The 27,242-nt window shown below is 36.3% G+C and overlaps 1 protein-coding gene across 1 annotated transcript in view; it reads left to right on the forward strand.

The window, feature by feature from the left end:
- SPG11 (SPG11 vesicle trafficking associated, spatacsin) overlaps positions 1-27,242 on the forward strand; it is a 35,262-nt gene that overhangs the window by 3,297 nt on the left and 4,723 nt on the right. Inside the window, exons 4-34 of the mRNA XM_075044720.1 lie at positions 39-237; positions 803-940; positions 1,617-2,080; positions 2,337-2,482; positions 3,535-3,667; positions 4,029-4,184; positions 5,492-5,670; positions 5,836-6,012; positions 6,486-6,557; positions 6,990-7,117; positions 7,789-7,967; positions 8,448-8,655; positions 9,182-9,385; positions 10,238-10,344; positions 11,134-11,279; positions 12,152-12,313; positions 13,073-13,139; positions 13,589-13,754; positions 14,904-15,109; positions 15,421-15,529; positions 16,043-16,202; positions 17,409-17,666; positions 17,890-18,090; positions 18,417-18,524; positions 19,669-19,828; positions 20,240-20,454; positions 20,805-21,549; positions 22,422-22,564; positions 24,027-24,225; positions 25,111-25,248; positions 26,948-27,081. Coding sequence (XP_074900821.1) covers positions 39-237; positions 803-940; positions 1,617-2,080; positions 2,337-2,482; positions 3,535-3,667; positions 4,029-4,184; positions 5,492-5,670; positions 5,836-6,012; positions 6,486-6,557; positions 6,990-7,117; positions 7,789-7,967; positions 8,448-8,655; positions 9,182-9,385; positions 10,238-10,344; positions 11,134-11,279; positions 12,152-12,313; positions 13,073-13,139; positions 13,589-13,754; positions 14,904-15,109; positions 15,421-15,529; positions 16,043-16,202; positions 17,409-17,666; positions 17,890-18,090; positions 18,417-18,524; positions 19,669-19,828; positions 20,240-20,454; positions 20,805-21,549; positions 22,422-22,564; positions 24,027-24,225; positions 25,111-25,248; positions 26,948-27,081 — 5,807 coding nt within the window. The remainder of the gene's footprint in view (positions 1-38; positions 238-802; positions 941-1,616; positions 2,081-2,336; positions 2,483-3,534; positions 3,668-4,028; positions 4,185-5,491; positions 5,671-5,835; positions 6,013-6,485; positions 6,558-6,989; positions 7,118-7,788; positions 7,968-8,447; positions 8,656-9,181; positions 9,386-10,237; positions 10,345-11,133; positions 11,280-12,151; positions 12,314-13,072; positions 13,140-13,588; positions 13,755-14,903; positions 15,110-15,420; positions 15,530-16,042; positions 16,203-17,408; positions 17,667-17,889; positions 18,091-18,416; positions 18,525-19,668; positions 19,829-20,239; positions 20,455-20,804; positions 21,550-22,421; positions 22,565-24,026; positions 24,226-25,110; positions 25,249-26,947; positions 27,082-27,242) is intronic.

The following is a 27,242-nucleotide window of genomic DNA, read 5'->3' on the forward strand; positions in this document are numbered from 1 at the left end:
AATCTGAGGCCTGGTGTTTTCTTTGATGCTGTTTAAAGACATATTTGACTCTCTTGATGGTGCAAAACTAGCAAACATCAACATAGCACTCTGCCAGGGAGACGTGCAGGATAAGGACAGGAGTCCAACCATCACATCGCCACTCACTGCGGTGAAAGTGTCACATGATCTCAGTGTTGCTGTGATCATCAGTTCTTCCAACTATGCCGTCTCAGTGGATCTAAACATGTACTTCAGGTACGTTTGCAGCAGAATTCCTAAATGAAAGGTTTGAGTACAACTAACTTTAAAAAGTGCCTAATCTTGGTCCTATAATAGAAGAGATGCTTGTTGCTTTGTTTTGAGTTCTGGCTCTGTGATAGGGTGGAAGTTTCATATATGTTTAAAGATTGTCCATATTATTTGCTCCAATTTATGCTTTGTGACTTTAAGAAATAGAAAAACTTTGTACTGAAGTTTGTATTTTTTCTAGGAAGATTAGGATACGTGCTGTCAATTAGTGCCAGTGGTGGTTGGTAGCACATTTTAGAAATACTGTAGGGTATGGGATTGTTAAACTATTCTGATACAGTTTTACTGATTTTGCTTGATAAATTAGGACTAGGTTGTAATTTAGAGGTGTTGTCTACCTCAAAGGAAATAGCATCATGTTTTGATGGCTTACCTGGATACGTTTTTGTGAATGCTGTTAATCTGAGAGAAAACCGCTTCGCTGATAGCTCCTGGAGGAGTTAAACATGAAGGAAAAAAAAAATCTTAAATCATCTGAAGGAGGTGAAATTTAGTATTTATTTCTTTACAGACAGTTCCCGGGGCATTTGCTCTGTAAGAGAGATGCTGAAAATCTTCCAGTGAAGCCTCCTGAAGGACTTGATGAGGATGACCTTGCTAGTTCTGACTATAGCATGGAGCTTTTGTCATTGCCTTTCCGCACAGACAGGTACATAATGAAAATACTTTCTAAAACAGGCTGGGTTCTACCTCCTTTAGATCATTGATTAAATAAACTGATGCATTTTTTTTAATTGTAGTTGCGGCGAGTAAAATCAGCTCATTTTGCTTTAAATGTTTTGAATGTTAGGACGATGTTAGGAAATGGGCTGAGACAACTTTACGTATGTCATTGAACAGCTTCCGAATAGTAATTACTGTTTAGGGTGTTACCTTTAGTTTGAACCAGTATTGAGAGATTTTTGTATTCCAAGTACTTTACAATTTGTTGTGTGTTTAGTGCAGACGAGTGCATGTGGACTTCAATATATTTTGTGTTCATGTAAAACATTTTAACCATGTTGTGACAATTAGTAATAGCGGTATTAATACTAATAAAATATGTTAATTATAACTTGGTGTAAATAATAAATACTCAGTCCTGGAATTAAATGCTCAGCTTCATGGGTGTTGTCAGCTAATGCAGGTGTGATCATTCAAATTGGCTGCAAACAGTATTTAAATAGAAATAAACAGGACCTGTTCAGGTTAAAACGCAACATGCTGGATAGAATCTATAAGCTTAAAATGCATATTATTTAACTGAGGAAACTTTGGAAATTTATTTATCTGCATTGTTCTTGGAGTAATACCTGGTATTATAGGTAACTTCTTTCTTCCCTCAGGTCCTGGAAGGCACACTTATCCTCCCTATCTGACAGAGTAAGGAGAAGACGACCAGGTTCTCCAGATTTGGTGAATGACTTGAATTTACCTTGGTATCAGTTTTTTACCCATCTTGAAAATCATGATCCTGAAATCTATGAAAATTCTGAGAAGATGGTGGCTTTTATTCCACGGGCTGTTACGTGGGCCCCTTCCAAACCATTACAAAGCGGTGGTACAAACCTCAGCGATGCAGGACAGCAATGGAAACAAATTCCCATAGAAGCACCACAAGAAGTGGTGAAACTGGAGTGTAAATTGGTAACTGGAGTTAAAGCCCTGTTTGTAGTATTAACAAATCACAAAGGTTTGACTCTTGCTCTCTGGGATTTTGAGTCGCAAGATGTGACGTATTACCACTTTGACAAAAATAGTGTTTATGTGGATTGCAGTGAAGACATGCCATTATGTCTACTTCTGACAGGTGAGGGTTTTTTTTGTATAATTGTTCAGATGTAGGCTTCTGATAAAAGCTTTATTTATTTATTTATTTGGTAGTGTTCTTCCTTGTCTGCCTGGCTGCTGTTGGCTAATTTCTAATGCGTTCTTGCTGAGAGGAAATCCAAATGGAGCCACTGCAGCTTTGTGTCATTATTTTGGAAGAGAGGCAGTACATACAAATGTTGCTGTGTCGCAACTTGCTTATATATTTCTAATTATGGTTTGATTCTTTTATTTAGAGCGTGGTCTCTCCTTAGTTCTGTTTGGTTTAACTCAAGAAGAGTTTTTGAATAGATTGATGATCTATGGCAGCGCTGGAGTCGTAGATTCTGTTTGTCATCTCAATGGATGGGAACGATGTTCAATTCCGATACATGCGCTAGAGGTAAAGAAATCTGTTTCATGTCTTACAGATAACAAAAACACTTCTTTAAAGTAATGATTGCAGTTTAACGATGTTAATGGTGATTTTGGACACAAAGTATGCCTCAGTAACCTAGGGGCAAAAAGTAGTGGTTTAGTTACTAAATAAAAACCCCAAGTAACCCAGGTGAGTAACCCAAAAGAAGAAACACAGCAACAAATTTAACGCACATTAAAAAAAAAAACTAAGCAGTGCTCAAAAATCCCTCTTAATTGGACCCAAAGCATTTTTGCCAATTTCAGCAGCAGATTTTGTCCTCTTGCAAAATGTCAAATATTAAAATAAATCCTTGGAACTAGATTTTTGTTTTTATCATACCACTCTTGTGAAGCCAAGAGGAGAACTTAAAGCTACTAAATGTTGCTTGGTATCCCTTAACAGTAGCTGATAAAATATTTTTAATGTACCAGACCACAGAACAAATCTCCTTGTGTGTCTGCAGTTTTCCAGTGATCTAGTTCTACTTTTAGATGACAGAGATCCTTGTTTAAAAAATATACTGTTCCATAAGTCTGAGATTCTGCAACAGTCTGTCCACACCATCATTCAGTATACTGTCAGTCTATGTTTTCAGTTGTGTTTGGAGGGAGGGAGCTTAGATGAAGACATTTGGTAGGGTTCTTTTGTTTTTATTTGGAGGGTGTGATGGAAAGTGAATTGATGGGGGGGAGTGTCACAGCAATTTTTGGTTGCTGTAAGCTTATTCCAAGTCCTGATTCTCACAGTACTTATTTTATATCCCAAATCAAACTCTATAATAAATTGCTGCATTAACATTTTGCCTCTGAATATACAGGGCAAGGTTTCTGCAAAGCCTATTAAAGGAGCATGGCAGGTACTGAACAGGTCACCTTGTTAATTCAGGCTACAGGTGTTGCATGCATAGTTTAAATGTCTTCTTTTTTTCTGCATGTATACTTTGTCACTGAGTATGAAGTAAAAATACTAGCATTAAGTGCACAATATATATTTTTAGAATACATGCATATTTGTTCTGCTGCATGTTTGTCTAGGCAGGTTTGGAAAATCGTCAACTAGACACAGTAGACTTATTTTTAAAAAGCAAAGAAAGTCTTTTCAATCTGTCTGCATCCTGCTCTGGACCTGAACAGTCTACTGATAGCGCATCCCAGTCTTACCTGAAAAGTAAGTAAAATACTTTCAGCTATGCGGAGGTTTAAATTTAATTGCCTTTGTATTTATGGCTGTGCGTTTGTAAAAACAGATTGAATTGCCTGTGTTCATGTATGTTTGGATGATGCTGTATTGCAACTCCTCTGCTTCTGGAAAATAGGAGAGAAATGGTGCATAATGTGTTGGGTTTTTTGTTGTGTTCTGATACTGCCATACGTATTATAAGCACTTTGATGGCATGTTCCATATATCGTTTGACACATTTTAGAAGATTTTTGTAGCGTGCCTCTGACTTTTAACTTAGATTTTAAATTTATGTGATCAGTCATATGGTAGAATGCAGATGTTTTAACTTTTTATGTAAATATTGCAGATTTGGAAGAGCTGAGGCCAGCTTTAAACTTGCTTTGCTCAGCTGTCAAAGAAAACGATATGGAGCCTCACAGTAAACACTTTTCTGAGCAGCTGCTAAACCTTACGTTAACTTTCCTTAGCAAGCAACTTGAAGAAATTTTTGTGCACACAGAGGGTAAGATTACTCATTTTGAATCATATGTAGTAATGTAATGTGTTGTTGCTTAGGTAAGGAAGAAAACCTAATTTTTTTAATTAAAAGCCTAAATTTGCCTAGAATTAACAACAATAAAAAATGCTAGTTAAGTGAATGAAAGATTTTATTTAAGGGGAGACGAGAAATTAATCTGAATACAATATCTGTGTTAGCTCAAACAACTATATGATCAGACAGGATCCTGTCAACAGGTTCATTTTGGGATGTGTAAGAATGGCAGAATGGGACTTTCAGGCTATTGCTGGATATTTGATGGTAGTGCAGTTAAATGGCTTGAGTTTAGCCCTCAGCTGCTTGTTCTTTTCTCAATGCTACCACTTGAAATATTCTGGCACAAATATTTATGTGGCTGCGGAATGGAATAAACTAGTTTAAGAAACTGATACAGCTGAAAAAATAGCCTACCAGGTTATTTTTTATCTGGAGCACTTCCCAGTCTGATTTACTGTGTGGCAACACAGTCACGCATCCCATTATAACCCAAGGGGTGGCACAGAAGCAAGACGCAGTGTCTGATGGGGTTGTAGACTGGATGTGGGAGTGCATGTCTCCTTACACTGGCACAGTTGCTGAAATGTTGCTCTTTGAACTACAACCCCAAAGGTACAAGAATAGAGTAACAGCTGGTATACTACTGAAGTACTAAAATGACAGAATTCCAGAGGACAATTTTGCTTTGCTAGAGAAAACTATGGAGAGTGGTGTGACATGTCCCAACGTACAGTGTGCTGTCCTGCTGCTTGGGTCTGAATTGCTGTCTCAGTGATGCTTTTTAGTCTGTGGACCAACAGGCTATACATGTTAAAGCAGAACTGATTTTCTTTGATAGTAAAAGGTGCAGACCATTAACTGTTATTCTTAATATTTTTTTTGCTACATGATTTTTAGTAGTTTTTGTTTCTTACTACATGAATGTTATGTTTAAAAGTCCCTGCATTTTAAGTGGGACTTATCTGGCTAATTGGTTGGATTAATAAAAAATCTCAGTTCTCATTTACTTGTCCCTGAAGGGGAAAACACATCAATGAGGACAGGGGGACCTCTCTGGAGCACTGGTAGGATTGTGGCTGTATCCTGACAGTATGCTGATGGTGGTGGACAGTATTGGTACTTGTACAGGTCAAATTGCAATACAGAGCTGATGTGCTCTTTCCTCTGAGGTGTGTTCTGTTTATTAGTCAGGAGAATGCATTCAACATTGATAAGCATTAAAAGTGCTGTATTGTTCATTTCTGTTTAACTGATATCTTGGATGCTCTTTACAGAACCTGATGAATACCTGCAGAAGGGTGCGGATATTTTAACTGATTACATTATTAAACTTAGAAAATTTCTGAGAAAATATCCTCGACCACAGATAAATATGGTACACACAGGAAGTGATCTTGATGAAGACCTACCTGTATTAGAAGAAAGCCACATGTGGGAAAAACTGACACCAGAGGTAAAAATGAGTAATCCTTTTTTTACTATTCTTACTAGATATATTTAAGGAAATTATTAACATGGAAATGTCTTTAAACTATTGGGGGAAAAAATCAGTATAGAGATTATAAATATAGTAACACTGAAGATTAATAAGTTTGTTCCTTTTTTTTTTCCCTTTTAGGAAGTCATTGCTGAGGCCATCTTAAGCAACAAAATGCCAGAAGCCCAGACCTTCTTCCGAATGCATCAGCATCCTGCTCAAAGTCTTCAAGAATTTATTCAGACAGGTTTGAATCTGGTCTATGACCGCCTTCTGAAGGACAATACCAGAGAGGCCTCAGAACTTTTAAGAAATATGGTGAGAGGTGTTCAGTAAGCATGTTCTTAACACTTCTTTATGACTAACAAAATAAATGAATGCTAAGAGTATGGGGAGCATTTAGGTGTCCTATGGATGTATTGATTCTGCCACGTACATGTGTTACAGTGAAAATTAACTTGTTTTAAAAAACTGCTGTGATCACTAATGCCTTCAGAATGCTGAGGGAGTCTGTTTATAAATGTGTATTGACTGATGTCATGATCAGCAAAGTGTAAAGGTGATTCTGGTAAGTCGGGTATTAAAGGGTACACATTTTGTATCCAGACATGCTGAAGATATCACACAGATCACTGGGTTATTATGACATCTTTAGTAACTGTTGAAGTGAATATCACAAGCACGTTTGTAAAAGGTTGTGTGCTTTGGAAAGAAAGCAGGTATATTTATTCTGTCAACGTACTGCTGCATTTGTACATTTTGCATACAATGAGTATCTTCTTTTTTGTTAGGGCTTTGATGTGAAGGAGGAATTGCATAAGATATGTTTCTACACAGTTGATAAACATGTACGAGATCTGTTGGTAAGTGTAGAAAAGGTTTTTTTTGTCTAGTTGATATTCTCAGGTCTGAAGTCTGATGTGCATTTATGCTGAGAGAAAGCATTGTATTGGACACACTTTCAGAGTGGGAACAAACAGGTTTTGTCCCTGCATCCTTGCAATGTAGTTGCTGAGACAAGTCATTGACATGCCTATGTTCTTTTGTATTTGCAGTTAAAGTAAAAATTTGTTAAAAAGTCATTTCTTTGTTCTGGCTCCGATCTAGTCCTCATCTGCTTTCACATAGTATGAAGTCCTGGACCTCTTGTAATTGAAGTGTATTGACCTAAATGCTTCCAGCATTTTTTCCTACAGTTGGTTAACTCTTTACACTTGCAGGATCATTTACAACTTCAATATATTAAAAGTAGATAACAATTGTAATTGGAGGTAATACTCTAATTTGAATTAAAGGTGAAAGTTTTACAAGAAGAAAATTATTTTTCTGAAAAAGAGAAGAAAATGATAGACTTTGTGCAACAGGTTGAAAGCTTTTACTCGGAATCCTTCCAAGAAAATAAAGAGATTCAATCTCTTTCCAGGTAATGTGGGTTATCTGTTTTAATTATTAATTAATAATGTTAATAGGATTTAAAATATGCTGGCTTCTACATTCTGTATTATTTACTGCACTAACAAATACAGTCTTCTGTAATTTCATTAATTTCACACTGGTCTTCATTTGCAAAAATAAAGGTCAGTGTGGGAACTGATTACGTTTTTCATTAATGTAACAATTGCTGTCATGTTCTTTCTAGACTAAGTCATGACATACTATTGTCAGTATAACAGAGGTCTTCTGTTCATGTCATCATCACCATAAATGAAGTATTTTTAATAACAAATTATATTATTAGAATTACTAATCCAATGAAACATGTTCAGATGCAATGTTTAATCTATTTTTGATATATGATATCCATAATATAGCAAATTAAAGTAACCTAGAAAAATCATTTTACAGTTAAATAATTGTAAAAATGTTACAATACATATCATTTGCTATGTCAGTTTGGGAAAAATGAGGTAATTCTTTGCCCATTGCTCTCATATGCATTCTCAAACTTTTAGCTGAAGTAAGTCCCTCTACCACTTCCAGAACTGTCTTCAAAATGGACTAGCAAAATGTGTTGACCCTTTCATCATCTTCTATTTGTCAGATTGTTTTTTAAGAGAGTACTAGAAAACGTCCTAATGCAATACTTCATTGCAGTTTCAAGAACTGGAGAAAGGAACAAGACTTTTCTAGACACACAGCTGTTCTAGACTCGTTATTGAATTGTGATAGACATCGGGTTCACAATAGGAGAGTCAGAGTGATGTTTAACTGGGCTCAGTGGTGGGATGAGCTTATTCAGGAAATGATTCTTCTCCCCAGAAAACCACGCCAAGGCAAGTATTCTGGTACTAAGGACTTAAAAGAAATTGTGAATTAAAAGTCTGTCTTTGACGTAGTATATTGCAATTGTGTAGGAGTGGCACTGATGTAACTGAAGTTGTGGTACCCCAGTAGGTCACTTATTTTTTTCAGTGAAAATCGGTAAACAATGTGATTTCATCCTGTTCCATTCTGGCAGGGATCTGTGTTTTTCCTGTAGAGAGAAATTTGGAACTAGCTGAAAGTGACTTGTCTAATGCATGGCCACTTGTTGTAAATGTCACACTGCTACGTTCTGTAAAGCTTATGATACTGTAGTATTACATTTAGCTTTTCCAACATAAAGCTCTAACAAGCTGTAACAGTATACTCAATCTCAGCATCGTATTTGCAACTGTTCATTAAGAATATGTACATGTGTAAAGAAATGTCAGTATCTTCCTAAGTAGTGTTTGTTTGTGCTGGTTTCATCAGTTTGCCTTTTTGAAATACAGAACTCAAGACATGTAATCCTGAGGTTCTTTGGATGCACTTGACAGCCCAGCATGATTGGCTTAATATTTGTTCATGGATTGAAGAATCTGGGCCCAACCAGACTTTGTGTGGACAAGCTAACTGGCCCTCTCTTACTCCAGACATTATTGACCGGAACATGTTATGTAGTAGCTATATGAGAAATGATATATTAAACAAGCTGGCTAGGTATGTGCCCTTAATGCATTATACTAACTTTCTATCTTATGTGAAGCCAAAATTAGATAGTTATAGAAGTACATGTTAATAAAATCTTTGATATGTATTAATTTTTATATTGTATTTAGTGCCCTTTTTTGAAACAGCACAAATCCATTAATAAATTTAATTTTAGTCTTGTACTTGCACTTTCCATTATCTGAAAACAGTAAGAAACATGAGAGCAATAGAAATCCTCTTATCAGCCCTTTGATCTTTCATAGGGATTATATTCCTGATGCCCATTTTAATACAAGGAAGAAAATTCTAAACACATAACATTTCACTCCTCATGCCTCGTTCTCTGCAGTGAACTGTGGTAACTACAATATTGTCTGAACACTATCAAACTTATTTTGGCATGTTTGCCTCAGTAGTGAAGTCATCCCCTAGAAGGAAAGGTCTGCTTTACAATTGTGAACTGAAAACACCCTTCAGAACTTGTTAAAGAGATAACTGTCTAATCTGTGTGTATGCTTTTTCTCTTTTCTGATAGAAATGGAATTTTTGTCTGTTCTGAGTTGGAAGATTTTGAACTTCTGCTCCAGAGACTGTCTTACCTTGGGGGAGTACTGCAAAATCCTCACCCTGTTCCAAAATACAATGCTGCAAGTGGTTTGGACTTCCATGCTCGTTTTGTCCTTCACTGTTTAGAACATAATTTGCAGTATCTGTTATACACTTACTTAGATTATTACAGGTATGAATGCTTTTTGTCCCTCAAATGTCATGCAGATTTAAATAATGAAATACAATTTTAATAGTTGGCAGTAACAGTTTTCCTCGACCCTTCCTGTTTGGCGAGAAACACTACTTGGGTCACAACAGTGTCATACAATGAAAAACTGTGGGGCAGTGTTTTAGGTTTCATGCTGTATTTTGAACCTTTATTCAGGTTATCTTGTCAATATTAATTTGTGTGTCAGTGATCAAAGGAAACAATTATAGTTGTAATTAGTATAATGTTGTAAGAAATACAATCTTAAATGAGCCAGGACAACTTGTTTCTCAGAAACGCTCTCACTTGAGCACAAGTATGAGTTCATTCTCAATATGTTCACAAATAAGGAAATTGCTGATTTCCATCTAAATTAGGATTAGTTGGGGTTTGAAGGAGGAAGCAATATTAGGTATTGGAACTGCATGAATACCTCCCACTTAATGAATACTTTGCAATTAAAATTTCTTAGCTGTAACTCCAATCTAACAGTGTAATAGTTTGCATAAAATATGTAGACTATGCAGAGTGGTACCTGTGAGTCATGTCCCTTCTTTGGGAAGTGTTTGTGGTTGTCAGGTCTGGAAACTATTTGATTTATGGAAGCAAGCAAGCTGTGCTTAAAGGAGGGAACTGTCAGAGATGCCATATCAGCTAAACCTGTACATCTTGTGGAGAAGGGTGATGTGATTTGACTCTTTCATGAGAATGGATGAAATAAGTCACTGTAACACCAAGTCAGATGCTCTTAATTTTTAATGCAGTGTTATATTGGGACAGAGGATGGCTACAAATACTGTATTTTCACGGTGCTGCTACTCATCTTATTTCCAGTTTAACTCCTTCAAATTGCTCTATTTTGGATAACAAGGAATTGCATGAAGCGCATCCCTGGTTTGAATTCCTTGTGCAGTGTCGAGGGGTTGCCAGTAATCCACGAGGTAGGAGTCTGGCCTTGCTCAAAAGGTGGTCCGATATTTATGCTGCTAGGCGAGTATTTGGCACAGCTAGGTTTAATTCTCTGCTCTGCTGCAAACTTTTTTCACCGTGGCAGATCATTTACATGTGTATCAGTTCCTCATCTCTAAAATGTGGATTATAATTCCTACTTAAACTGTACATAAAGATTTGGAGGCTGTACATATGTGAGAATTTTTTTGTGTATGATCATCATTACCTCCAATTTTGTTATATTACCAACAGGCTGAACAGAACGAGAATTCATAAGAAAATGCATATACTATTAAAATTAAAGCTTCCTCTAGTTCTTGTGGTGCATTTTGACTTCTCTGCCCCTTGGATTATGTGTTTGCTTTTTTTTTGTTATTGTCATTGAAAATCAGCGACTTTGTGCCCTTAATTCATTTCAATTTTTAAAAAAGATTTCATCTTTTGTAGAGTCACATGTTAACAAATGATAAAAATAAGCCCAAGTGAAGCTTTTTCAGAAAGTGTGATCAGTATAGGATAAAGAATTGAACCAATACAATGCTGAACTGTGGGACTCAATCCAAATCAATCTGTGTAGGTAAAACTGGTTTGAAATCAGGGAAAACTTAGTGAAACTTAGAACAGGTTATCTGTATTTATAAGTAAATTTAGAAAAATCATTATTAACAACAAAAAATAGAAAATTCAGCATTTTTCGTAGTCATAGAACAATTTTAGTGCATGATTTAATTTAATATTGCTTTTGCATGAAATTAAATCTTACTTTTTTTTCTTTTAAGATCCAAAGATGATTTTTCAAGCTAGTCTAGCAAATGCTCAGATCTTGATTCCTAGTAATCAAGCCAGCGTGAGTAGCATGCTACTGGAAGGACGTACACTATTAGCGCTTGCTACTACAATGTATGCACCTGGAGGTATTGATCAGGTACTGTGTGCAGCAAATTATTGATAGGCTTTTGGAGAAGTTCTCACATGGTGTTGAAAACTCAAAGGAATACGCTAATAAAAATAAATATGCTAATGCCATCATATAATTTCTTCTCATGTGAAAATCTGTTTTCATTGTTCCATGTTTCAGTGTTAGTTGACCAAATGAAGCGAGTAGAGCAGTTTGAGGTTACATGATTTAGAAATAGCAAGGCACAGTGGCTGTGAGTTGGAGTATTTAACTCCTTCATAACAGTGACAGCTGAGAGTGTTTATAGGCACTTGTGTTCCTCAAATAGTTTTAGTTTGGAAAAATATTTTCAGTAAACTTTTTAAATGGTGTGCCTGTATTTGTTAGACAATCATCCCCTTTTATAGTCATTTGTAGTTTTTAAGTAAATGAAGCAATGGGTGAGTGGACTGCTCTTCTGCTTGGATCTGTACAGGTGTTATTTAGCTTCCATATTTTTATTTTTAAAGGCTGAAAATCTGGACACATGTCAAAACCTTCAGCTTATGGGTTACATTGTGTTAATCAGTTGTATTGTGCTATAGAGATCAAAAAGCACATTATAAACAATTATACTTTGAGAAGAAAAGTGCTTGGTGAACCACATGTTGGAACAGAATTTATTAGTACTGATAGCTTTTTGATAAATACCACAGTAAACTAAAACATCAGGTGCAGTTGAAGATATGTCTAATATAACTTAAAAGGATTTTGCAGGAAAAAATTATACTTTTGGTGTTGTCACCATATGTCAGATTCCCATGAGGGTAGTTTGTTTGGTGCATTCAAAGATTGTTTTATTAATGTCTTAATGCAGTTTCTTCTTCCTAATGAAAGAATTTTGCTTCCTTGCAATGTAGGTTCTTCAGAATGAAGATATGGAAAAACCTCTAAAGAAAGTTGATCCACAGCTCTTAAAAATGGCATTGACTCCTTACCCCAAACTCAAAGCTGCTCTCTTTCCCCCATGTACTTCTCATGGAATTTTGCCACCTGACATCTCTCTCTACCATCTTGTTCAGGTACACAGAATGCTTCTCAGTAGTGCTTTTTGGCAGAACAAAAGTAAACTGAGAGAAGTTTGTTTTCAGCTAAAGCCTGGAGGGTGGGCACCATATGTTGTTTCCTTGGAATCCCTAATTTGGAGCTAAAGTTTATAGCTTCATTATGAACAGTTTTTTAAAATGGTATCTAAATACTGTGAGTCTGGCTTCCCCCTGCTCCCCCACACATGTAAAGACATCTGCAGTGTTTAACTTCAGCAGTCCTGGAATGTCAGAGAAGTGATATTCTTGTAGTGTTCAGTGGGCAGGTTGTTTACTATTACGAAAACTCAAATGTTTTTAATTGTCTAAGGGAAATTGAAATTTAGAATTAAACAATGGTGTCTCATGGAATGTCATGACACATTTCTGGGCAAATACCTTTTACTTCAGATCTGTGGTATGAGATAAACTGAAAGTTGGAAGAAATGCTACAAATTATTATTAGGAAAGTATTAACTTTGCTAAGATCACAGTTTAGCAAAATACTTAAGCATGTTCTTTCCCTATTTCCTTAGACCAAAGTCTAAGCCTTTCCTTGCATTTGTTTGCGTTCTGATCCTACAGAGTAGAAAAATATGTACTTTTGAGAGAGAACTGCACAAGATACATCACTGCTTGATAGCAGCACAGGCCATTCCTGATTGTCTGCTACTATAGCTCCCTAAAATGTTCTATAGTCTGTTCTGATGTGAAAATCTTAAGCTGTCTCAATATATTTTGTTTCTAATCTTTCAGTCATTGGTGCCCTTTGATCCCACTAAATTATTTGGCTGGCAGTCAACAAATACTCTTGCTGTATCAGGTATGTTTCTTTTCAAGTTTTATATGATTTTCTAGCCTGAGCACCTAGGATAAAATACCTACCAGTGGAATGATTTGGCAGATAAACTTATTCAAAAGGCTATTTCTTTTACCAAAAAATAGTGTAGTTTAGTAAAATTTTGTTTTGAAATTAAATCCTAGATAGGTTGCCTTTTTCCATTAAGCTTTTCACAGGCAGATTTTTTCCTAAATGTATTATGAGATAGAAAAGCAGTATTTTCTTTTAAAAGCAAGTTGAGGGCCTAAGAAGTGATCTAGAGTTCTGATTTTACAATGAGAATTGAAATTTCAGTGGGGTTTGGGCATGCTGAGATTTGAATTAGAACAAGAGGAGAGGTATTTGATTGTCATCTCATGTTTTGTAGCTGAAAGCCATTTCTGTGTTTAATTCAACTGTTCATCAGCTCATAATGATGATATTCTTTCTAGATGCATCAAGTGACTTTCCTCATTTTTCATCCCCTGAACTGGTGAACAAGTATGCTATAATGGAACGACTGGATTTTTTGTACTATTTGCACCATGGACGTCCATCATTTGCTTTTGGTACATTTTTGGTCCAGCAGTTAGTAAAGAGCAAATCCCCCAAACAGTTGTAAGTCTCAAAAATGACGGTCGGATAGTTCTTTTGAAGTTATAATCTAGCACATGGAGTAACATTAATCCTCCCCAACAGCCAACAAGTGGTGACTATTGCATCACTTGAAATACTAGGTGTCCTAGGGGTCTGTTCAGTCTAGCATCAAGTAGGATAGAAATCAAGCATCACCTAAAAGAAGGTGAGCTTTATTTTGAATTACCTAAATAAAATCTGCACAATGAAAGCAAGGAATGAAAAATGTTCCAGTCGTATCAAACACGGGTAGGCTTTTCTTCTAGGGACCTGAGCCTCTAGATCACTGCGCAGAAAAAAGATGCCCCTTTTCTTTGACATTTCCTAAGGATGACACTTCTTTAGTTAAATTAATAAGACAAATAATGTACTGGAGATTGAAGGAATTAGATTTTCTGGCTGAAGCTTCAAAATCATGTGTTCAAAAGGATACTGTCAAATTACACATCTTGCTTGAATATAGTAAATTTACTACTAAGTATACTCAAAATTAGTAGGAGTTACATCAGAACAAATCACTTTTTTTCTAGAATATCTTGTGTATTAGTCACTATTTGTTTCTTTTCATCATTTCTATACAAAACAGTTTCTCTTGTGTAAGCAGCTAAGATTTGGGCAAAAAGGAAACATATGTTAACGTAAACTGAAGCACTTAATAGTTTAAAAGGTGGTAAAGCATGCATCGTTTTTTCAGTTACTACTGTGGAAAAATTTCAGATAGCCAATGAACCAGCCACTGTAGAACCCTTTAGGGTACGTTTTCCCTTAACACAATCTGCAAATCAGTTTCAGGTTCTTGATGCTGCAGTGCTTGGATTGTAATTTCTGCAATGGGACTTTTTGCACTAAAACTGCTGACAGGTGTTTTTTATTAATTATAATATCAAATGCATTGGCTTTATTTTTTGTTAAAGTTTATTAAATTGTAAACTCTGTGCTTATCATGTGTGAGGCTTTATTCTTGTACCTACACTTTTTTATAAATAGGAAACTTTGGGTTCTACATATCTTTGATGCTAATAAAGTCTGTGAGTTTAGTAAACCTTGTAGGTACTTCTAAACATGGGGAATATTCATGTTTGAAAATTGGTTAAAAATCGTATGTGTTAACTGGTGTTCTTTTTGTTTCAGGATTCAGCAAGCAGGAAATGAAGCCTATATTTTAGCTCTTTCTTTCTTCAGTGTACCTTCAGTAGGAGCAGCCTGTGTGTGTTTTCTAGAATTACTCGGTCTCGACAGCCTCAAACTCAGGGTCGATATTAAAGTTGCAAACATAATTTTCAGTTACAGAACCAGAAATGAAGATTCTCAGCACAATCAAATAAGAGAATCTTTGGGTAAGGGTGTCTTTTGCTTGTTTTAAAATAGGGTACTATGTATTTATTTGGAAGGGAAGCAGGGATGGATTGAAAGATGGTGCCTAACTTCTCAGGAATGCAGTAAAAGCACCCTGTCCGTTGAAGAGCTAAGAATTTTGCTCTTCCTTTATTCCTGCTTCTTACTAATTTTTGCCAGACTTGGCATAGTTATTGGAACATTTACATTAATATGATTTGTTCTGCTTGTTGATTCTGGTACTTCTGAAAATATTACCCTTACTCTAATCCCAAATACCATCTCAGAAATAGTAATACGTTCTTTTAAACAGTTGAAAAGGTAACAAAATTGGCTGATGGTGAAAAAGCAGCAGTAGAAGAAGTTCTTATCTCCTTAGAAGAAGCCTTTTGGGATGCAGTTGAGCATCAAGGAATAAAGAAGTGAGTAAAACATGATTTAAAGGATTATGCTGGCAAATTGAGATTGAGCACTGAATTTTACAATTTATATATTCAGATAATATTAAAGAGATCCATGTGTGTTTTATTGCAGTAAACTGAATATAATTGAATTTAGAATATAGTCTTGGTATTTCAAATAATAGAGGTAATAGATGTATATTGCCAAGAATAAGGAAATGCAGTCAGCATGTGAGACTCACTGTTGCACAGAGTTCTTGCAGCACACTTGAAGTGAAGATTGTTGACTTCTTTTCAAAGCCTGCATTGTCAAGATAGGACAATGTACCTGCCTTGGTGGGTGGGAACATCCACAGGGTGTAGTATGGAAGCTTCCCCAGTGGAATGTGACCTTACCTGTAGTGAAGTCAGTGGAAGTGCTGGTGTTGCCATTTGCAGGCAATGGATCGCAGGCCACGTAATGAGTTTATGCATTGTTAACATCTGGTGTAAATACCAGTTTATTACAGCTGAAGCTCTTTAAATTCCTTGCAGGACATCTAGTGACTCTAGAAGGCAGTGGTCTTTGGTAATGCAGTTCTGTAAACTCCATAATATCAGACTGAGTACATCTTACCTAAAGGAATGTGCCAAATCCAACGACTGGCTGCAGTTCATCATCCAAACCCAGCTGTATAGCTACCAGCCAGATGAGGTAAGCTATCTGTGTATGATTTTAAAGAAGATAGAGTTTATCACAAATGTTCTTTGTCTGTGATGTTCAAAAAAAAAAAAAAAAGGGAAGGAAAAAATAGATTTTTAACAAGAGACTGTCACATTGTGGAGACAACATAAAATTGAAGCTTCATCACTTTCCAGGAAGTTAGAAGTTTCAGGATGCTCAATATCCTCTGGTTATGATAGACCTGCTCTTACAGCCAGATTTCCCAACTTTTCTACTTTTCTCTGCCTCTTGGCATGTGAAAAGCTAACACATGACAAAGGAAATTGACTCCAGAGGGAGTTGACTGTTCAGCAGATATATTATGCCTCTAAAAGCACTAGAGCTAACTATTAAAGGAGAAGATTAGGAAAAAAATTCCGTGTTTGAAAAATCTTATGTGATGTTATTAATCAGTAGTGGAGAAAACAATTTTCAGAGAGCAGTGATTTGAGTGTCTCTTTGAACTGAATTGGATACAAAAGTAATTGCTAAGAAGAAACTTAATTTTAATTTTAAATTTAGTTAAAATTGTGACATACTGTTTGTAAGTTTAATTTGGTTTTTAAAATCATTTAGTTACGGGTTTTTTTATTGGAGAGTTGCCATATGTTCAATGTAAGTTTAATAAAGTCACTCATCTTTCCTTTCAAAACTTACATTGATTTTTGTGTAAAGATATTTAAGCTTTTGAGAATCTAAATCTTCCATTTTTTGTTTTAAATGTAATTTAAAAATTAAGAAAATATTACCAATATGGAAAAATTAAATGCAATTTGGGAAAAGTAATGTGAGGAAGCTAAATGGAGAATTCCAGGTAAGATGATACTTAGAAAGCCTAGGATTTTAGCTTGGATTCCTTTGTTGCTGTCTTGAAAAGAAAAATCTGTAATTACACAAGAGCAACTAACTAGATACTTTTCATGATATGCTGTTAGTAATATGAGAGATGTGCCAAAAATGAGTGTCTCCAAGAAGCGTTTCAGCTTCACATGAAAGGATGAGCTTCAATATTTTATTAGAATAATTCACACCTACAGAACACTTTTTCCTCCCTAGGTTGCCAAAAAATGGTCTAAAAAATAAAATTTAAAGAATGTTTTATTTGTCTTTTCTGTGTATTTAATGGTTCAGTCCTTCTTCCCCTTTGTTCTCTTTGGATCTCACTCTGTATAGATGCTTTGGGTTCTCTTTTCCTAGGTCATTTCTATCCTTCAAGATTTCACTCCCATTTTGCAAGATCACTTGATGCTGGCATTGGAGAAGTTACCATTTTTGTGTCCTGATGCAGAGAGTCCTGAAAAGAGTGCTGCCAGTGTGTTCAAGAGCAAATATGCAGATAGTCTCTTTCAAATCCTTTTTCAATGTCAGGGAAACTCGAACCCTTCATGTTACCTTTTGACTGAAGGATTGAGAGAGCATGCTCCCATTCTGAGTGTTTTAGCAGCATGTTTCCAAGTGAGTATTGATGAAGTTATTTATCTTTTTGAGGAATAAATAATAAAAAAGTGATGGTTGTGCATAATTATGTTAATGGTAGATATGTAGGTTGCATTCATAGAGTTTTTTTCTCAGTGTTTGTAGTAATTGTGAATAGTATGACACATTTCCCCAAGTGATGTATAATAAGGTGATCTTTGTCTCTGGTGGTTATAAAACAATCATTTTTGTCATTTTACAGGATGCGAACATTATTCATTGTCTCTGTGTTTGGATAATTACTGCTGTGGATGATACTACCAGAGCTGAAGCAACAAGCCATATTCAAAGTTCAGCAGAAAATCATGAATGGGATCTTCATGACCTATCAGTTATTTGGAAAGTCTTTTTAAGAAAGCAAAAAAGTAAAACACTTCTGAATGGCTTCCAGCTCTTTTTAAAGGTAAGGTAATAAATTTAAAGGTCTTTTTAGTGGTATACTTGAGTGTATCTCAAGTCATCTTGGAGAGGAGATGTCCTATAGGTTCCCCCTCTGTCTTGCTCTTTGTGGCCTAGATAACCTGGGTGTAATCCACTGAAAATCCCAGTCAAGTAAGAAAATTTTTTAATGGAAATTCTTCCAATTATTACAAATTCGCAGATTATATATCAACCTTGCATGCAATTTTAATAAAATAGAACTTTATTGTTCTGGTACTGAGGAAGGAAAATTCTACATTTATTAGGTACTTTTAGGAAAGAATTATAACCTATTTTTGTGTCTTAAAGGATTCCCCTTTACTGTATATACTGGAGATGTATGAACTATGTATGAACTGTAAAAAATACAATGAAGCTAAAACAAAACTGGACAAGTTTCAGGAAAGTCTCACAAAAGTAAGCAAATTCATTTTCTCTAAATGTCATTGCCTAGGTCTTCCCTTATTAGAATGTGATAGGCATCACATGTCATATATGAAAATAATGAAAAAGGGCATGCTTAGAATGATCTAGCAGCTGATTTATGAAGCAGTAGGTTTCAGCAGATTCTTTTTATTGCTGGCACTTGATGGAAAAATATTTTTGACAATTCAAAACCCGCAGTGCATTTTTCTAAATCATTTTGTTTTAAGTTGATATGGGCAGATTGAAATACAATGTCATCCTCCTCGTGTGAGCAGTTTACAGTTTGAAATACAATGTCATCCTCCTTGTGTGAGCAGTTTACAGTTTGAAGGTTGGCATTGACTCAGGTAGGACCACTGTTGGTAAACTGAATTATTTGTGGTGAGTAAGTGTGGGGTATTCTCTATTCTATATTGACCAGGGCAAGTCAATAGTGACCTGATAAACCAGTGACTTACAGGGAATATCTATTTAAGAAAGACAATTTTTTTGAATATGTTTCAGAGTTTCTGAGAAAGTCTGTGATATTGCTTTAGTTCTGGTAGTTGCGTAGACTTTTCTTTGACAATGACTTAGTCAACCGAATTACAGTTTGATTAAAACACTGATTTAGCAGTTGGTTTTAAGAGGACCAAAGTGTTTTCATCTCGCATTCCTTGTTTGTCACATACAGACATTTTCACAAATTATTTCAGTTCTTTCATTTCCACCACAATTTTCTAGTTCCCTGAATATCTTGGGAATTAACATTCCATGTCATGGAATAACTAGATAAGTTTCCTTTCCCTGTGTGCCACTCAGATAGTGGATATGCTTCTAAAGTATACAGCAGTATGACAAGAGCCATTAATCTAGCAATTTATTTTATCTATCCATTTCTGATCCTTCTTGCATCTTTTACCTCTTCCATGATTATCAGGAGTAATTGGTGGTCACCCTGCCGTAAAATTTACTACTTCCAGATCAAAGTCAAACATACATCAGTAATGGATCAGTGCCCCCTTGCAAATGACAGTTCGTTTCTTAAAGAAGGAGGTAGTTCTGGTACACCTTCCATTTCCAGTGTGATTCCCACCAAAATGCAGAATATATTTGCAAAAGAACCCCCAACATTTAAAAATCTTTATCTACACAGCTTAAAACTGAAGATGAAGCAGCAGCTTCAGAATTACCTGTGCAATGGTTGGAATCACAAGCATTGTTTCTTCTTGAATTGATGATGCAGCAATGTAGAACGGAATATGAATTAGGAAAGCTCTTACAGCTGTTTGCTGCAGCAGATAATCTACTCAATGGTAAATACAGCTTCCTCTGTTAGATGATATTACTGCTTTAATCTAAATGCCACATGCAATGTTTTTGGAGTGACTGAAAATGTTTACTTTTAAGTGTATTCATACTGTTTTATTTTTGTATAAGAATATATATAGCCAGACTTGGTCCTTATGGTGAATTGCAGTTGGTGAAAATGTAACTGTGTGTAACTCTGTCTGGGAGAATGATTATGTGCAAGTGTTAATGACGAGTGCACAGATTATCTGCAGAAGTATTTTAGTTATGGATTTAGACCTTATTTTCAGTCCCATGAAAGCTTTAAAGTGTAAAATCTGCCTTCCTCTGGCAGGGTTGCATCCTGAAATAAGTAGCAGAATTTCTTCAGATTTAAAAAACAGCTGCCTTTAGTTGTTTATACTCTTTTAAAACAGGTCCTTACATGAAGAAACTCTGTGCGCTCAGTGAGACCCTGAAAGATTCCTTCATATCAATTAATCGCTCCATCCTAACCAGTCACAATATGGAGACATTTCAGAGTGAGTGCAGATCAATTCTGGAGCAGCTACAAGAGAAAGGAATGTTCTCACTGGCTCGGGAGGTAGCAGCACTAGCTGAATTGCCTGTGGACACCGTAGTTATGCAAGAGGTAACTAGTATAGTTAGATAATGATATTCACCTCTTAATACTCCTATTACCGACAGTGTTGAGACTGCTGCTTCTCAGCCTTCCTGAAACACAAACTTTTATTCAAGTCATTTTTATTTTCAATGCGTGTACACCAAACAAGTGCTGAGCTGAAAAGGACAGTATAGCTTTCCTTATTCTTTTACTCTTTTTACTGGCTATGCAATCAGTTTTATTTGGTGAGAAAAATAGATGGATTTGTTGCATATTGAGACACTTAATCTAAATTCAGTTTTTCAGTATGCTGGCCATCCAGTGTGATTTTTCTTTTTTGGAAAGAAATTTGTTAAAAACCTCTCTGAATTTTGCAGGTTCTAAGAGATCTACATCATTTAAGAGACATTGGACAGTGGCATCAAAACCAGACAAGAATTGAATTCTGGAAAAAATGTAATGAGAACTTCATGAAAAATTCAATCTCCAGCAAAGCTGCATCTGATTTTTTTTTTGATCAGGCAAACACAGTATTTGAATCTTTAGCTCATGAGAAGATAAACAGCTTTATGGAGAGACATTTGTTGCTTACCCTAGCTGGTCATTGGCTAGCCAAGGACGACTCGGTACCACTGCACAAAATAGAAGAAATAGAGAAGCAGATCTGGATTTGTCGCATCGCACAACAAACTTTATCCACGGATGAGGGGTCAGGCAAGTTGAGATTTTCCTCCCGTGTTGCAGCGAACAGGGATCTTACCTTTGATAACTTAGCTAAGGAGTTTTCTTTTTCAAAGCTACCTGCTCTGAACACATCAAAGTACTTAAAACTGGAGGGTCTTTTGTTCAGAGATTCTCAACGGACCTTGACTAACGAGGAGGAGGAATCACTCAAGTTTCTGATCGGATGCCTTCTTGATGAAGGAAGTGTCCATGAAGCCAGCCGTGTTTGTCAGTATTTCCATTTCTACAACAGAGATGTTTCACTGGTATTGCATTGCAGAGCTCTGGCCTCAGGGGAGACTGAGCTAGACAAATTACACACAGATATTCAGACTCTCCTCATAACAAGGGAGAAGACATCTGAAAGCAGTGCGTCTCAGCAAAGCAGAGTCCCAAGCGGTAAGTAACACTAACCAATTCAGCCACTTGACAAGTGATACCATAGTTGCGGTTCCACTGGATTCTTCCTCTTTTGTTACAGTGTTAATTTCCCCCAAAATTCCTGCAGAAAATAAGGTCTTCGGGACAGTGGGTTATCTCCTTGATTTGTAAATCCTCTGGTGAAAGGAATTTGAAGCCTTGTAATATACGTTGTCTGTATGTGCTTCAGGGAGGGCGTTTCTGTATACAGTTTCTATAGTCTCTTAACCATTCATTTTTTATAGTTCACAATTCTGTTCTGGTAAAGTAGCACTGAACTTCATCTATGTTCCTGCTTTTTGAATACACACTCTAGTAAATATTGAGTGTGTTTCTGGAGCTGAAACAAGGAAATGCTTTAACTAACATATTTTTCTGAATTCTTTGTTATTATAAAGGGTTTAGTGGTTCTTAATAGCAAGGCTAAGGCTGATAATGTTTATATATAAAGTACTCTGTGCATGTTTATGAAGTCTGAATGAGAAAGCTGTCAGCTGGAACAATACTTTCTAATACTAACTTGTATAACACTTAATAGAAATAGAAGAGAATAAATGAAGCCTAAGCCATCAGAAAGACTGCCGAACCCTTACACTCTCTCATGCTTAGGATTTTTACATCTGAGATATTATTGTGGATATTTTGGCTCATTTGTGTTCTGTCATATTGTTTGTACCCTAAAACTTATTAAAAAAAAAAAAAAATCACAGGTATCAAGAGTTCAGTTTTCAAAGACTGAGAAACTATTATGTATTTGCTACAGTTATCTGGAGTCTTGCTCCAAGTATAAGGCTTGTTGATGTTACCTGTCTTTATGAGAAAGGAATTTATATATAAATTTTTGTTTCCAGCATCAAGCTTAGAAGACTGGACACACATTGTGGCTCCACCTCTAGATGACCAAGTTGTTATCAGTCTGAAGGCTCTCATAGATGAATGTGTCCATGGGAGAAACTACTGCAGACAGGTTCTCTGTTTATATGAACTTTCTAAGGTATGTGTCTAATAACATGATTGAAGAAACAAGTGGTTTGTATCAAGCTGTGCTGTGGAAGTTTGTGGAGAAAGGAATAAAGAGTGGTGAAAGTACTCATCAAGTGCCTGAAACAAGCTTCAGAGGGTGAAATTACCAAGCTTTTGTGTGGAAAAATGGCCAGATGCTTCCTAGGCATGAAGTGTTGAAATGACTCAACTTCCAGACTCCCCAGGCCCCTACCTCTGACTCCACTAAGCCAGATTTCAGCCTGTGTCTCTTTGATGTGCATTTTTTATAATCTTTAAAGCATATGTTGTTCATCTAGCACTTTGCTTTAGGCCTTTGTTGTGGGATGCCTTCATAATCAACACCGACCCAGAAGCAGACAAAGAGATAGCAGCTGCCTTAGAAGTTTTAGCACAGAAGGGCTCTGCAGGCTCCACACAGTGTCAGCTCTTTACCCAGAGGCTGCTCAGAGGAATGGCTAATAAGTTCCAAGTGGTTTGACCCAGACAGCAATAGGAGAAGTAGCAGATTGTCCTTTGCTGCCTCTCTGCTCTTTGACCTTCATGATTGCCAGCAGCCCACCTCTGCTTCTTCTCCAGAGGGTGCTGCTGAACACTTCGTTCAGGGTACAGAACCCCTTTCCATGTCATATTTTTGGAAGGTAGCATTAGTTTTTTTCTGAATAAAAACAAGCAGTGCATGTGCTGAAAATATTAGACTCTTCTTTATTACAGAGGTTCTTAGATTTTCCTACAGAATTTTTCATGCCTCGAATATTCGGAGTGAGTACTTGAGATTTGAGCTACTAAAAAGTATTCATATGATTGGCTTGTTCCCTTTTATACTGTCCATATACTTCTTGCCTGAAGCTGGATGTCCATATTTTTTAATTAAGAATTGATCATTGAGTTTATGACGTACTTTTTTTATTAATTTGTGAATGTGTAAAGTTGTAATGTGTTACAGCAGAGTATGTACAGAGCCTCACCAACTCCTCTTCCAAATGTAGCAAATGTAAAAACTAGTATATCTTTTTTGCTGAGAGTTTGTGGTATGTAGAGAAGAGGAAAAGGAACCTCATAAGTAAAACTCAATGCAGTAAAACACAATTCTTTGTTTGGGAGGAAATATTCCTGTCTTTCTTCTAGGTATTTTAAGTGTTAAGGTTTATATTTGGTTCAGGAAAGTATCTCTGTCCGTGGCAATACTCTGTCTGTGAGTATTAAACTTCAAATACAAAGTATTTACATGCCATCCTGATCTGGAGAACATTAATACTGAAGATATACAGATGAAGCTACTGTTAACTGATAGAAAGACAGATTATGTTTGCATTTTTTGAAACAGTTTTGTCTGCTTCTCCAGCACTCCCCTCTTGCATCAGCTCATCATTAAGATGTACTGCAGGTCAGTATATGTTCTGGACTGGAATTTTTGCTGTGTAGAATCCTTTAAGTGTATGTGTATTTCTTAGGAATTGAACTGCTCCTACAGTGAAATGTCAGCCCACGACCCTGAAAAAGTGCTTCGAGCAATTCTGTCGTCCCATCAGCCAGACAGATGCAGGAAAGCTCAGGCATTCATTACCACACAGGGTCTCCAGCCTGAAACTGTGGCAGAACTAGTGGCTGAAGAAATCATGCAGGAATTACAGGCATCTTCAGAAGGGAAAGGTAGTAAAGAAGCTTGATCTTGTATTTTAGCGGTTTTGGTTTCTAGGTGTGGTATTTGTGTATCTGAAAAACAGTCCTTGCTCTAGGGATACTTGAGTGCTAATTATAGTCAGTAATGTTTGGGCAGTTCTTGTATGAGTTTTGTAAACCTTGTATACTTTATATAAGGTTTTATACAAATGTTTATTTTTAGTTATTTTTGTGTCCAGTGTGGTGTTGCAGTAGTTAAGGTTTTATTTTTTATGTACGTAAAATTAATGGTTTTAAAAAAGAGGGTTGTTTGGGTTTGTTAATCATGACCTTTGCAGCCCCACATCATCTGACTTGGAAAGACTCGTGTTCATTTCTTTGTGTAAAGCATGGCCAAAATATCCCCCCCCCCCCTTTTTTTTTTTTTTTACTTTGTGAAATGAGGGATGTTCCTCAAAACAACTTTCTGGGGGACTTTTCTATTTGAGTCACTTCTACTTTGCTACAACTTTAACAACAAAGTTCCGTGAGAAACAATGAGCCATCAGATGGAGATTTATGAGTCCAGGTGTGCTCTGCAAGGGATGGATTAGAATGGTGTTGTGTAAGGAAGAGGAAAATGTTCTTTTTCTCAGCAGCAGCAACCTACTGGATTTGTGAAGTTACAGGTGTAATTACAGTAGCAATACAGTTGTTCAGTAGGATTTCATTGGATTGAACTGGCAAAGAAGTAATATCTGATTCTTAAATTTAAGCAGTAAGATCAAAATTGTCTTTAGAATTGTAGTTCCAAGTCCTAAGTCAGTCTGGATGAAGTTATATTGGTTTCTTTGGGTTTTTTTTTTCTGTTAAGGTAGCTAATCTCTCCTGAACAATTAGCACTTGTGACATAACTCTCTCTCTCTGTGGACACAGGACAGAAACAGGTTTTGAACCCTGCAGCTGAGAGTCAGGCATTCCTACAGCTTGCTAAGCTGTGCCAGGATCATACATTGGTTGGCATGAAGTTACTGGATAAAATTTCCTCTGTACCACGTGGGGAACTGTCTTGCAGTAAGTAAATGGCAAACAATACTTGATGTAACTAGTGCATTACTAACATGGCATTACTTGGTTTAAAATAACATCACAAAGAATAAAAGCAATGCTGATGGAAGCATCTATTACTGATCTCAAATTTGATATTAAATTAATAGATCCAAGTAAATGCACAGTAAATAAACTTGTTGCTTAAGTGTGGCAGCAGTTTACTTTATGAACAAAGTACAGATTTTTTTATTTTTTTTTTTGTGCCAACAGCTGGGAAATGCAGTCAGTGAGTTACCTGAACTTTTGTAGTTATATGTTACAGAATGGAGGGTATTGTGACTATCTTCATATTAATCACAATTAGAAATTGCTTTCTTTACCCATTGTTAAACTAAGTTTCTGGATCTTTTGTTAACAAAGTCCATTTTACACTTTGCAGCTTTACATACCATGGAGATGTTGTCACTAAGTTTACAGAACATAGCCACGGTACTTTGCTACCATTTTGCCACTGCTAACCAGTAGTGCCAAACTGCTAGTTTAGACTGTTTTTATAAAAAGATTTATTATGGGTAGCTCATCTCTGAGGAAAATGAATGAGGGTAAGATTTTAGTGTGAGTTGTCTCATATTAATGTGGGCAGAACTTCCAGTGCTATTTTGTTCAGAGTGGTGAGGAAAGAGCATCTTCTAGAACATGTTCTGTAGAAGCAAAAGGATGGCTGAAGTTAATGTTGAAACTGTTCCATTGGAATCCAGCTATAACACTGTAAATCTGGAAAACCTTTGTGAGAAAATAAGTAAACTATCATGTTCTGTGTAATTTTTATGTCCCTAACACATTTGTCCTGTTGTCAGATCTTAACTCACCCCTTATTTTGTCTGGTTAATTAATGTAAGGGTGAATATTAGTATTTTCGTGTATGGCTGACTAAAGTAAGGAAAAGACTCCGAGGAAACAATGTTGGGAATTACCAAATTGTGCTGGAGGACTCTACCTCTCTTTGAATGGAGTCTCTGCTAGAGTACCTTTTTACAGGTAGAGGTGTAATTGGTTTGTTTCAAAATATGTTTTATAGGTTTATGACATTAACTGTGTTCTTTTAAAAATCTGCATTTTTAAATATGTTGTGTACCAGTTTGTATAATACTACTACTTTTCTGAAGTGAATTGCATGGTGCTGAGAGTAAGGTCTGGGACTCCACTGTGTCATGATTGCTTTACTGTATTAGATCGGGCCTTCCACAGAAAATGGAATATGCTAAGATGTGCTGTTTTAACTCATTTATTTAGTGTATAGAATTTACGAATGATTTTTCAAACCAAGATGCAAAACTTGTGGCCTTCCTTTTTCAAATGCGGAGCTGACTGGTCATAGTGGAGTGCTGATGTATTATTATATGTTTGTCAATCAGCTTTTGGTGGAGGAGGTTGGAAGTTTTGTGTGCAGAATAAAATAACATTTCAGAAAATGATCCAAAAAACCCAGACTTTCCCACAGATTGAGAAGCCAGACTGAATGCATACTGTTACAGAAACTGTTACTTCTTAAAATTGCATAGGACAGAACCATAATAGCTCAACTTTCTAATCCAATTCTGCTACAAATTTAACTGAAAGGGTTGTGTATCTTCTGCAGAGATGGCATCACTTCTGGAGAGATGCATAATAATTAACTTCCTCAGCTTGTTAACTGAAATACCTGAGTTGTTCTATTCTTCAGTTATAGAACTGCTGATTTTGGCCCATAATTGCTTTAGTTTGACTTGCCACATGGAAGGAATCACTAGAGTCCTCCAAGCAGCACGACTTCTCACAGATGAACATTTGGCACCTAATGAAGAGTACGGACTTGTGGTATGTGTCTTTGATGCCATATGTGTTTGTTTATCCATATGCTGTATGAAGGGTTCCATGTACACTTTAGGAAATAACTTTGCTCATGAGCAGTGCAGGGGGTGTAGGTGGGTGATGGAATGGAGTCCAGTCTTCCACCTCTGGCTGACTGGTCTTGTCCT

This window comes from Buteo buteo, chromosome 13 (assembly GCF_964188355.1).
Source record: "Buteo buteo chromosome 13, bButBut1.hap1.1, whole genome shotgun sequence".
In the NCBI taxonomy this organism is placed as follows: domain Eukaryota; kingdom Metazoa; phylum Chordata; class Aves; order Accipitriformes; family Accipitridae; genus Buteo; species Buteo buteo.